The sequence below is a fragment of the Pseudorasbora parva genome, chromosome 3, assembly GCF_024679245.1.
Source record: "Pseudorasbora parva isolate DD20220531a chromosome 3, ASM2467924v1, whole genome shotgun sequence".
Classification (NCBI taxonomy): Eukaryota; Metazoa; Chordata; class Actinopteri; order Cypriniformes; family Gobionidae; genus Pseudorasbora; species Pseudorasbora parva.
In genome coordinates, this window is record NC_090174.1 from 47,749,466 (window position 1) to 47,763,184 (window position 13,719).

Here is a 13,719-nt window from a genome sequence, read left to right on the forward strand (position 1 = left end):
GCTTAGAAAACCCACTTCTTTTCTCACCTGCTACACCCAGGAAAATTGCCTTAAGTGGCGTGTAAACCCCAGTAGCAGGATCAAACTGAGGAGAGGAAATCCCTGTGGATTCTCCCTGAAAAATTGTTATCTGGCTGCCAGATCATTTGAGCAGGCACACCAGTAATTAATTGCAGTTGGGCATAGAGCCAGTAACAGGCACATACTAAGAGATCAGACCCCTCTAATTAAAATGGCTGGCATGAAAACGACAGGGTGAGGCAGCCTTTGTGTGCCTAAAACAGGCTTTAGCCATAGAGAACTCATCCAGTCAAGAGATAGATATGATGTTAGAATAGGGGATTCTCTGAGAGGCTAGCAAAAGTGAGCTAGCTTTGAGAGTGCTCCCCAAAGCCACTGCTGCTTCCCAATTTGCCTTCTTATATTATGTCCTGAAAGTATGTACTCTTTTTATGAAGAAAAAGTATATACTTTTGAGTGTGTAGCAGAAAAGTAAATTTTTTTAAAAAAAAATAAATAAATAAAAATTGTTGTGTATTGTGCTAATTAATGGAGATTTCTTACAGCTCTTACAGGTTTTTGGCCTTGTCTGTTCCGTTGCTTCTATTACTCTCCCCTTTTTTGTAAGTCGCTTTGGATAAAAGCGTCTGCTAAATGATTAAATGTAAATGTAAGTATGCAAGCTTCGGGACATACTACTTCGCCATCTATAACGGACCCGTCACCGTTTAACTGCCCTGTCAATCACCGTCAGATTCGTCACAGTTCAAATCCTCCACATTCAGTTCAATCTCCTACTGTATCAGAGAGAAATGTAGCCAAACGTTGATCTGCCATTTAATGCAGAGACTCTCCTCATGTTTGCAGTTTAAATATAATGATACATTTTAAAGTTAATGGCCAAACGTGTCATTAGAAAAGTTCACAATGCTGCTGCAGGTGAAATATAATGTGGACAACACTGAATAAATAATTTTTTGTCAGGTTAAATATTGATAGTTGGTCACTCAAACCCCTTTATCTAAACTTCTGTACTTAACCATCGGACTCGCACATCCGTCATGTTTTTTTAACGCTTTTTATCCGCCTTTGTAGTTCTAATCAAATCCTCGTCCAACTCGCAATGGTTTGTGGGCAATATCAGCCGTTAGAGTGCACAACGATCAGTACTTCGAATTAACCGGAAATAGTAAACCATCCGGGTCTCTTTGGAATACTCTTTTCAACATACTACGATTTGGGACATACTAATTCTATTTTCGAATACTATTTAGTATGGATAGTATGCGAATTGGAACGCAGGGCACATCTCCTTCAAAACACATGAACACGTAGCAGGGAGCAAACAAAAGCGTTGCAAGAGACTGTGTTAAACTGCCTCATATTTCAAAGTACTTAAATAGCACTGACTTGTACGACTTGACTGCTGCAGATTTATTCTGCTGTTGATAGTGTTGTCATTGAAATGTACAAATTCTGCCATGATTGGATGAATATTCTATGGTCCTACATGTTCCAAAGATGATATACACTGATCAGGAATAACATTATGACCACTGACAGGTGAAGTGAATAACACTGATTATCTCTTCATCACGGCACCTGTTAGTGTTTGCGATATATTATGCAGCAAGTGAACATTTTGTCCTTGAAGTTAATGTGTTCGAAGCAGGAATAATGGGCAAGTTAAAGGATTTGAGTGAGTTTGACAAGGGCCAAATTGTGATGGCTGGATGACTGGGTCAGAGCGCCTTGTGGTGTGTTTCCGGTCTGCAGTGATCAGTGTCTATCAGAAGTTCTCCAAGGAAGGAATGTTGGTGAACCGGCAACAGCGTCATGTCAGCCGAGGCTCATTTATACATTGACTTGCCCGTGAACTCCGATCAAACAGAGGAGCTAATGTAGCTCAAATTTCTCAAGAAGTTATTGCTTGTTCTTATAGAAAGGTGTCAGAATACACAGTGCATTGCAGACTAGTCAGGGTGCCCATGCTGACCCGTTCACCACCTAAAGCGTCAACAGTGGGCACGTGTGCATCAGAACTGGACCACGGAGCGATGGAAGAAGATAGCCTGGTTGGATGAATCATGATTTCTTTAACATCACATGGATGGCCGTGTGTGTGCGTCGCTTATCAGGATGCACTATGGGAGGAAGGCAAGCCGGCGGAGGCAGTGTGATGCTTTGGGCAATGTTCTGCTGGGAAACCTTGGGTCCTGCCATCCATGGGGATGTTACTTTGACACGTGCCACCTAACGAAGGACTTTTGCAGACCATGTACACCCTTTCATGGAAACGGTATTCCCTGCTGGCTATGGCCTCTTTCAGCAGGATGATGCGCCCTGCCACAAAGCAAAAAGGGTTCATGAATGGTTGGAGGAGCACAACAAGGAGTTTGAGGTGTTGACTTGGCCTCCAAATTCCCCAGACCTTAATCCAGTCGAGCATCTGTGGGATGCACTAAACAAACAAGTCCGGTCCATGGAGGCCCCACCTAACAACTCTCAGGACTTAAAGGATCTGCTGCTAACATCTTGGTGCCAGATACCACAGCATACCTTCCGGGGTCCAGTGGAGTCTAGTGGGCTGTTTTGGCAGCAAAAGGGGGACCAACACAATGTTGTCATAATGTTATGCCTGATTGGTGTCTATACATAAAATTATAATTAAATTAAAAACAATATAATTCAATTAAATTAAATTAGTGATTGCTTTCAAGGTGTGAAGAGTCTTAACAAAAATGTTTCTGGAACAAATCACCTATACCCTGACTTTAAGTGCAGTGCATGGGTGTGGGTTGGAGTATAAACATGAGACACATGTTCCTAACAAAGTTATGAGACTAGTTAAGTTCTTTCCAGTAGAATAAAGGTATTTTCCCCTTTTAATCCATTAAATAACAGCTATTAGGGAAGCTGTCTTGCACACAACTGCCTCAATGTTTTTTGTGTGACATATTTGCATATTATGTTCCCACCAAGACTTTTCCGCAACTAAAGGCCATAGTAAGGGGAAAATATCAGCTGAAATATGAAGAAAAGTAGTTGGTATGTGAATGGAAATTACTTTCACATTGTAATTTACCAAAATGGATTTATTTGTACGCTATAATAAACTAACAAGGTTGCTCAAGAACCTGGATTTATTTTTATAAAATCATGTTTGGATGTTTTTATTCTGTGCACAAAATTTTGTTTTCTACTGATGAGATGACAATTTTACCTACGTAGGCAAAGGAATGATCCGTCTGGGGTAGGTCAAATATAATGACATATAGTAAGTAAAATATGGTCTGGTTGGTCAAAATGTGACAGTAACCCAGAGTTTGAGTACACAAAGGCAATGCTAAGTTGATCACTTGGGCATTCATCGCAAATGTGAGTGCTCGTCAAAGCTTGACATGCTAGTATGGCAAGATGCCTGCAGGCCTGTAGATTCTAATGTAAACATCATTACGGTAGCTGTGGAATTCAACCTTTAATCTGATGTGAAAGTCATAGCTGCTGAACAAAGAAAACACGAGGAGGCAGAGAGAGAGAGGCAGAGAAAAGGGCTCCTGTGGTTCTGGGGTCATGGCACTTTAATGGGGAAATGCTGATGCTGTCATTTTTAACACACTACATGAGGTCCTGCTCTGAACTATTGGCAGGGATTGGGGAATGTCTGCTTTTTTACTCAACTTAAGATATTTTCATGTGTGTTCAGTATAATTTTAATCTCTACTACAATAAATAAATAAATCCTAAATAACTAATTTATCCGTCTGTCAGGCTGAAGTATCAGCTTATGTTGTGTCATGATGCTTATTTCAGCAATCATAATTTCCATTTGAAGGTTTTATGGGGGGGGGGGGGGATTTATGACAGCAACAACATAAAACTAAATGTTTTCCAAAGGATGTGAGTGGAGCATTTCAAAAGTCAAATCTCCAAGGCCGATATATCATCCTATATTTGGCTTTTCCTGTTTGTCCGATGTAACGGAAGAGGGACTTTTATTTCAACAGCATTAAGAATGCCAGCGCCTGAACGCATAGCGCTCCTATTCTCTGTCTTCCTTAGTTTACCATCTCTGTTTAATAGTTCTTATAGTCTAATAAATTATAAATGAAACTTAATTAAACAAAGACAAGATGACAAACCGTGACATTTTACCTGGAGCTGTTCACGTTCTGAGACTTGGATTTATGCATTTTGATGCCAAACAGTATCCATGCCGAAATTAATCTGCAGCAGTCAGGTGGTACAAGTAAGATGCTACTCTGTGCCTGATGGTCAGTCCATGCTACTTTAAAGCTGAACTATGTATTTTTTCCGTCTGCTAGAGGGCGTCTATTCAAAACAACGGCGTAGTTTCATGACACCAAGTTTGAGCGCAGAATCTTGGGACGTGGTCAAATTCATATTAAAATTGACAATTAAAAGAAAATATGTAACCCAAAATATGCCCCACCCACTCTCCTGTAACACTGGTAGAGAACCACATCTCTTGGCAATTTTCTGACATCCATCTGTATTTTTTTGCAGATTCGCAACTGCGGCCAAACCACAAACACGTGGGGTTAGAGTTACTTACATCATTTATGATGAGAAACATTTGTTGTTGCTTATCAAAATTTAGTTTCCCTCAGGAAGAAAATGTTTCTTTAATTTACTATGTTTGTCTTTGTGATTCTGGGTGTTTTTTTTTTAATACACAGAATAGGTTAGTTTTTCCCCCAGATATTTTCGGACAATTCAGCATGTGAACCAAACATCAAAACACAATTCCTCATCGTGTGAACCGCTTGGGTGAAGAGTGTGAAAAGACGCCCACAGACTTTCCCCACCTGACCTCAGAGATTCTATTACTTCTGTTGCCCAGTCAGACAAATGGGAAAACAAAGAGTTCTGAGGCTACACTTGTTTCCAGTGCTTGGATCCAGGAAAAGTGAGGGAATTTAAACTTCCCACTGGTCTGAAAATTTTCTTTATGTTTAAAATAATTGTTTTTGAGTAACTGAAGGTAATGAGGCTAACTTAACTACATTTTAAGTTTAACGGTTTATAGCTAAATAGAAGTGCTGGTCATATAATTAGAATATCATCAAAAAATATATTTATTTCACTAATTCCATTCAAAACGTGAAACTTGTATATTATATTCATTCATTACACACAGATTGATATATTTTAAATGTTTATTTCTTTTCATTTTAATGATTATAACTGACAACTATAAGGAAAAGCTCAAGTTCAGTATCTCAGAAAATTTGAATATTACTTAAGACCAATACAAAGAAAGGATTTTTAGAAGTCTTAACCAACTGAAAAGTATGAACATGTACAGGGCTTCTTTTGCCTGAATTACTGTAGCAATGCGGTGTGGCATGGAGTTGATCAGTCTGTGGCACCGCTCAGGTGTTATGAGAGCCCAGGTTTCTTATAGTGGGCTTCAGCTCTTCTGCATTGTTGGGTATGGTATATCGCATCTTCCTCTTCACAATACCCCATAGATTTTCAATACACCATATTACCCCAAGGTCATGTGAGTTTGCTGGCCAATTAAGAACAGAGAAACCATGGTCCTTAAACCAGGTACTTAATGGAATTGGTGAAATAAATCAACTTTTTGATGATATTCTAATTATATGACCAGCACCTCTAATTGTTTCCCCCCTGTATTAGTTACTTTTTCGGGCATTGTTGTCTAATATCACATTGTTTGCAATTGTACCATTGTAGTTGAATTGAATTAATAATCTATTACTCTTTAAATGAAACTGATCACTTTTTCTCTCAATACATTGGAAATTCTGATTCATTTTTGATAATCAGTTCATTCGGATCTTCAGAACGTTGTTTTAATTATTTACTTTCATTTCATTTGAGGTCCGGCATAAAACACTTAACATTCAAAAAAATTACATATTTTCTGGTTTTATTTATTGTATAACGTTTTTATATTTAAATTTATTTCATAATGTGATTTATTCCTGAATTTTTTGCATACTTACTTTAATCTTCAGTGTCACGTTATCCTTCAGAAGTCATTTTAGTATGCCGATTTGGCGTATTTCTCCGCTGGAAAGTCTATGTCAGGGTACTGGAGAGGAGAATTTAGCTGATAGTGGATCCTCGGATTCAGGAGGAGCAGTGTGGTTTTTGTCCTGGTCGTGGAACACTGGACCAGCTCTATACCTCCTCCAGGGTGCTGGAGGGTTAATAGGAGTTTTCACAACCAATCCACATGTGCTTTGTGGATTTGGAGAAGGCATTTGACTGTGTTCATCATGGCATCCTGTGGACGGTGCCACATCCAAGATTCCGGATACAGGCGGCCAAAATGAGCTTCCTCCACAGGGTGGCTGGGTTCTCCGTTAGAGATAGGGTGAGAAGCTCAGTCACTCGGGAGGAGCTCAGAGTATAGACGAGCCAGCTGAGGTGGCTCTGGCATTTATTTCGGATGCCTCCTGGAAGGTGTTCCGGGCATGTGTTCCCGCGACCCTGCCCGGATAAGCGGAAGATGATGCTCGAGATGTTTTTCTGAGAAAACGGTTATGCTGCTTAATCATTTTGTGGGAACTTGTGATATTATTTTTCAAAATTCTTTAATTCAACAGATTTACTTTTTACTTTGTTACAATGTAAAAGTCTGCACTCTCAACTCAATTTAATTAATATTTGTTGAATTAAAGTAAATAAAAAACAAATACAAAAAATAAATAAAAAACTTACTGACTATATATATATATATATATATATATATATATATATATATATATATATATATATATATATATATATATATATAAGGGTTGTAATGGTTCAAATTGCTCACGGTTCGGGTTGTATCACAGTGTTAGGTTCATGGTTTCGGTACATTTCGCTATTTGCTATGTTCAGGGGAAAAAAGGGCTACAGTCCTGACTTTTTAATGTTTAAATTGGCTAGGCTTAAATGAGTCAAAAATCGGTTAAAAATGTATTTAAACTTAGAGCAATGTGTGCTGTCTCACCTGATAATGCGAGGCGTAATCAACACCCAGGTGATGAAGGCGTAAATGACTGTCATGTTTCAGCATGCGGCAGCACCTTGCATTGAAGTTTACAATGAGTGACCTTTTTTTTTTCAATTAATATATTATTGGGATTAGCAGAACTCTGTCTGTTTTACGTATTGTTATTTTGAACAAACCATATTACAGATGCGTCGTCAGATTTGAGATGAACCGCAGTGCAAGTATGTGCCGAACCATGGGTGGAGATCTGTTTGATTACACCACTAATACACACAACCATTACACCACTATGGTTTTGCACTTGTTTCAGTAGTCAGAGTTAAGGTGAAGGTTTACGGTCTGTATGCGACCATGACAGCGTGAGTGGTCCCACAGGAGCAGTGGTATTTTTTATTTACAGTTGGGCATGTGCAGAAAGGGCCTGTAATGGCACTTTGGCTGATGCGCAGTGGCTTGCCCCCTCTAGCAGTAATGGAGTGTGTATTTATGGAAAAGCCTGTGGACTGTAACCTGAGGTCATAGCCCTTAACTCAAGCAGCCAAGATTAATTCTGACATGGTTTGCCCATGAGTCTCTCTTACTGAACATTTTTTGGCTTATTTGGTGTGAATGTGAAAAAATATCCATCAAAGAACTCCAGTCCTGTCAAACCTCAAAGTAGAGGTCGAACCACTTTTTTCCATTTTGAAATACCATGAGACCCTGAGAATGTCCTCCAAATTATAACAAGGTGTGCAGATATCAGTTTAATTAAATGAAAAACATATATTAAACTATGAACATGTTCCATTAATGTTTGACAGTGAGAAAATATTTATTTTTTACCAGTGTATCTGTTTTATAATTTACAATAAAACCTAATTTATATTGAATGCTTTTAATTGCAGGTCCAATAGTTTATTAATAATGTCTTTATTTTAATTCATCTGCACTCTTGACTGCTTCTTTACTGTCACTAACAGACGCCCATATGTCTCCAAGAAGTCTGAGTTTTACCACAAGAAAACCCATTCACACACACACACACACACACACACACACACACACACACACACACACACACACACACACACACACACACACACACACACACACACACACACACACACACACACACACACACACACACACACACACACACACAGACATATTTACAAGAACTTTTAAAGCCTGGGTCTACAAAGTTAAAAAACATTTGCTTTAGGCAATAAAAAAAATAAAGTATAAAGAGTTTACACTGGTGAAATCCTTGACACCCTGGTGTGCAACATGAATTTAAATGAATTTTCGCTCTCTTTCCCTTCTCTTCTCCCCTCTCTGTAGGAACTGAGCTATATCTACGCTGAATGAAGTCTGTGTGCTGCTGGTTTAGAATGTTGTCACGATAACATCAGCCTGACTCCGCTCTGACTGCGGCAGGTGGGAGCCCAAGGGTCAGGTAACGGTGACATTGGGTCATTGTATGCCCACACGCACACACGCACACACGCACGCAAACTCACACTTGCACATTCATGCAAAGTCTATAGTGAAATGTTAGCTACGGAAATTTCCGTTACCCTCAGAATGAGGCTGATTATAACTGCTTGTTTAAACACTCTGCCTGAATGTTTTTGCCCACTGTGGTGGACACTGGGGTCTTTGAGAGAACGGGAATGGACTACTTACATCTTGTTCAGCTCTACAATTTATTCACTGCAAAAAAAACATTTTATTCGTCTTGTTTTATAGTAGAAATATCTAAATTAGTTAATTTACTCATAAAGAAAAATGTTCTTGTTGGTCACACTTTAGATTAGATTAACTACAACTTTTCCCTCAATAAACTCCTAGTTATAGTATGTATGATGTACACAGGTCCTTCTAAAAATTTTTGCATATTGTGATAAAGTTCATTATTTTCCATAATGTAATGATAAAAATTAAACTTTCATATATTTTAGATTCATTACACTCCAACTGAAATATTTCAGGTCTTTTATTGTTTTAAAGCTACACTGTGTGATTTTTTTCCCCCATCTAGCGGTGTAAAAGTATATGACAATCCAGTGAATATTAGTTTCTGTTCCTCTCAATTCCGATTTAGTTTTAACTCCTACGGTGGCTGATTTTGTCCAAGATTAGCATGGCTTCCAGTTCGACCAGTGTAAAAAGTTACACAGTGTAGCTTTAATACTGATGATTTTGGCATACAGCTCATGAAAACCCAAAATCCCAAAAAATAGCATATCATGAAAAGGTTCTCTAAACGAGCTATTAACCTAATCATCTGAATCAACAAATTAACTCTAAACACCTGTAAAAGATTCCTGAGGCTTTTAAAAACTCCCAGCCTGGTTCATTACTCAAAACCGCAATCATGGGTAAGACTGCCGACCTGACTGCTGTCCAGAAGGCCATCATTGACACCCTCAAGCAAGAGGGTAAGACACAGAAAGAAATTTCTGAACGAATAGGCTGTTCCCAGAGTGCTGTATCAAGGCAGCTCAGTGGGAAGTCTGTGGGAAGGAAAAAGTGTGGCAAAAAACACTGCACAACGAGAAGAGGTGACCGGACCCTGAGGAAGATTGTGGAGAAGGACCGATTCCAGACCTTGGGGGATCTGCGGAAGCAGTGGACTGAGTCTGGAGTAGAAACATCCAGAGCCACCGTGCACAGGCGTGTGCAGGAAATGGGCTACAGGTGCCGCATTCCCCAGGTCAAGCCACTTTTGGGCTACAGATAAGCAGCACTGGACTGTTGCTCAGTGGTCCAAAGTGCTTTTTTCGGATGAAAGCAAATTTTGCATGTCATTCGGAAATCAAGGTGCCAGAGTCTGGAGGAAGACTGGGGAGAAGGAAATGCCAAAATGCCTGAAGTCCAGTGTCAAGTACCCACAGTCAGTGATGGTCTGGAGTGCCATGCCAGCTGCTGGTGTTGGTCCACTGTGTTTTATCAAGGGCAGGGTCAATGCAGCTAGCTATCAGGAGATTTTGGAGCACTTCATGCTTCCATCTCCTGAAAAGCTTTATGGAGATGATTTCGTTTTTCAGCACGACCTGGCACCTGCTCACAGTGCCAAAACCACTGGTAAATGGTTTACTAACCATGGTATTACTGTACTCAATTGGCCTGCCAACTCTCCTGACCTGAACCCAAAGAGAATCTGTGGGATATTGTGAAGAGAAAGTTGAGAGACGCAAGTCCCAACACTCTGGATGAGCTTAAGGCCGCTATCGAAGCATCCTGGGCCTCCATAACACCTCAGCAGTGCCACAGGCTGATCGCCTCCATGCCACGCCGCATTGAAGCAGTCATTTCTGCAAAAGGATTCCCGACCAAGTATTGAGTGCATAACTGCACATAATTATTTGAAGGTTGACTTTTTTTGTATTAAAAACATTTTTCTTTTATTGGTCGGATGAAATATGCTATTTTTTTTGAGAATTTTGGGTTTTCATGAGCTGTATGCCAAAATCTTCAGTATTAAAACAATAAAAGACCTGAAATATTTCAGTTGGTGTGCAATGAATCTAAAATATAGGTAAGTTTAATTTTTATCATTACATTATGGAAAATAATGAACTTTATCATAATATGCTAATTTTTTGAGAAGGACCTGTAATATGGTCATGCAAAATAAGGCATTAATATGTGCTTTCTAAGTACTAATAAACAGCCAATATCCTCATAATGTGCATGCTAATAAGCAACTAGTAAATAGTGAGAATTGGACCCTAAACTAAAATGTTTACCTCACTTTTTGATTACATTAGATTTGTAGTACAAGCATTTCCCAAATGGATTTAAAAAATAAACATGTATTCAAAACATAGTCAAGTTTTAATACCTCATGCAGTTTTGTTTCTCAAGTAAATGTTCAGGTATAAACAGCCTTTAAACAAGACATATATTTAGCTAAATTTACAAATGTACACACAAAGTGTTTAAATCTAAACACTTTAGAAACCGTTTTTGTGAGGTTTATGGTTAAACCAAAAATGGCTATTTATTTTCCCCTTGCTTGTTTTTAGCATAAATCTTCATATATTTTGTAGGTTCCTTTTTCATTGTTTTAAAGATGTTTGAATGTTTCCACGTTTCCAATTGGGTATTAAAAAAGACATATTAAGATATATTATCAGAATATGCTACTTTTGCATGTTTTTCCTCAAGTGAATTGATCATGAGACACAATTTTATTTAGAAAAATTGCAGTGTTTGGAAAGCCACTTATTACGTAATACAGTGCTAAGAACTATAATTGTAACGCATAATTTTGAAACATTTTTTTCCTCTGTGAAACACTTTTTTGGTTGTTTCATTCTTTGAAGCAAATTAATGAGATGAGATCTTGATGTAGTTTCGTTATGAGACACAAATAGATCAACAGAAGAACAAATGCATTTTAAATGACTCTTTTAATGCCCTAAAGATGTTTTTTAAATCACAAGATGAACATTTGAATTATAAATATCAGCCTTTTCATTTGGAAATATCTGTATTAAGACAAACATCCTCAAGCCAAACAACTTTTGACCAGCCTCTGTCTTTTTCAGTGTAGCTGTTGCGCAAATGTGTATAGGGTCTTGTTGGCACATTTCTGCTCTCTGTAGAGCCGGGCATTAAAAGTGTCTCACTTCTGTGTTTGATGGTTTGGATGTTCATGAGTAATACTGCTGCACAGTGTTATTGAATTTTAGCTCTATGCCCTTAATCGCTTTCAGATATAGTGCTTTCCTTTGCTCCGAGACCTCATCAGTATTTACTTCTTGTTCAGTATCTGTCATTTTATGTTTTCCAGTCTGTGAGTGAGGACTGAGTCAGGGGTGAATCAGCGCTGCTTTTGATTGACGGACAGCTTGGTGGGAAACAAGGCCTCTGGAGAGCGAGAGTCCGATAACAGGAGTGAAAGCGTCGCCACAGCAATATCATCTTTCAGTCTTCACTGCCTCTCGTCTTTCACAACATGGCCTCTGCTGTAGGACAGCTCTCTTCTGTCGCTGCTTCTTTGAGGACATAGAAAGACACCGGACACACGGACGCATTCCTGCATATTGCCGCAGAGGATAGATAGCTGGGAAAGTGTCTTCAGGTCTGTGAAAGATGGACAACCTGTGTTAAACTTCAATACTGCCATCTTTACAACTACTGTTTCCTGGTTAGGGAATCGTTTTAGTGGTTCGAAGGGATTTGCAGTACAATGACCGTTTTTAGGAAGGTGCTATCTCTGATTTTATATGTTTCTGTGCAACATTAAAGGCCAATGCGTGTGGCTCGAGAGCCCATCATGGCCAGAACACTGCTGAAGATCCACCGCTATTTCCGGCGTAAACCAGTGCGCTTTTTCACCTTCATCCTCCTCTACCTCACCGCTGGCAGCGTTGTTTTCCTCCACTCTGGCTTCTCCAGTGATACTTCCACCACTGGCGCTTCTGGAAGCGGCCGTGACCCACTTATTTCCGAAGGTGGGGGCGGCACAGGTGGTGGGAGCTCTACCTCGGATGGTCTGGGGGTCCTAGGGAAGGTGTTTAAGGAAACAAGGAGAGCCCCCCGGAGATTCGGACCACCATGGATGAAGGAAAATGGAGCACAGGATGCACCGGAGTGGGCCGGAAGAGGAGTCGAACATACCAGCAGTTGGAGCCATGGAGCCAAAGGAAGAACCACCAAAGAGATGGATGATGGGAGAGGTAGGAACATTTTCTTCACAATGGCCCTCATTTATCAATCTTGCGTAGAAACCGGTGTATATGTTGGCGTAAGATTATGCTTACACTCCTCTCACCGCCTGATTTATGAAGCTGTGCGTACCTCTGCAATCCAGGTGTACGCAATACCTGCCCTTGATAAATGCGGCGGCTGAAAACGATCGTCATTAGAATAACACGCCCCTATATATTCAAGTCTCCGCCTCTCCCACGCCCTCATTTTACGTCATGGACAAACAGAAGACGGCAAAGAAGCGAAACTTCTCTGACGTGGAGATCGGGCGCGCTCAATCATCTCACTAGTCCACTAGTCAGGGCACTGATTAGGACATAAGTCAATGGGCTGACTCCCTGATCAGTGCTCTGACTACTGACCTATTGAGATGATTGAGACGCGCCCATCGAGATTACCAGGGAAGTGGAAAAAACCCCGAAATTGTTTTATTTGGGAGTTTAAAGAGTAGAATTCAAGGCACCCACAAAAACAAAATATGGACACAAATAACGAGTACTGTTAATAGTGCGGAGGTTGAGAAGCGCACTCCAGCAGTTTAAATAGCTGTTTGGATGATAAATTACCATCACTGCATTATTTTACAGCACGTTTTGAAAAAAATAGCATTTAATTTCGTATCACGGCACATATATTGGGGTGTACAATAGTGATGATGATGTGATGTGGAGTAAGATTCATTCACATTAATAATTACATTACAATTTGTAAGATTCTTCTTATTATTATTATGATTATTATTCTTAATGACGCTTGTTATTTAGAAGAAGAATGTCGTTTTTATTGATTTTATTATTATTTAAAAGAAGAAGGTCATTTTTATTATTTTGTCAGTCTGAATTATTTTAGTCCCAGTCCGTGCGCAGCTGCCGGGCCAGGCGGGCCTGAAACGTCAGATGAAGCGCACAGGCTCGCGACTGGAGGAATACATATGCCTACAAATCAAACGCTTTGGTAAAGTCACAAAAAATAAACATTGACGTTCATGTTGCACAAAAATAAACACTGAATGTTGT

The 13,719-nt window shown here is 39.5% G+C and overlaps 1 protein-coding gene across 1 annotated transcript in view; it reads left to right on the forward strand.

Moving 5' to 3' along the window:
* The window catches only part of wscd2 (WSC domain containing 2), an 81,363-nt gene that overhangs the window by 29,427 nt on the left and 38,217 nt on the right, over positions 1-13,719 (forward strand). The window contains exons 3-4 of the mRNA XM_067439270.1: positions 8,324-8,438; positions 11,784-12,672. Coding sequence (XP_067295371.1) covers positions 12,246-12,672 — 427 coding nt within the window. The 5' untranslated portion in view covers positions 8,324-8,438; positions 11,784-12,245. The remainder of the gene's footprint in view (positions 1-8,323; positions 8,439-11,783; positions 12,673-13,719) is intronic.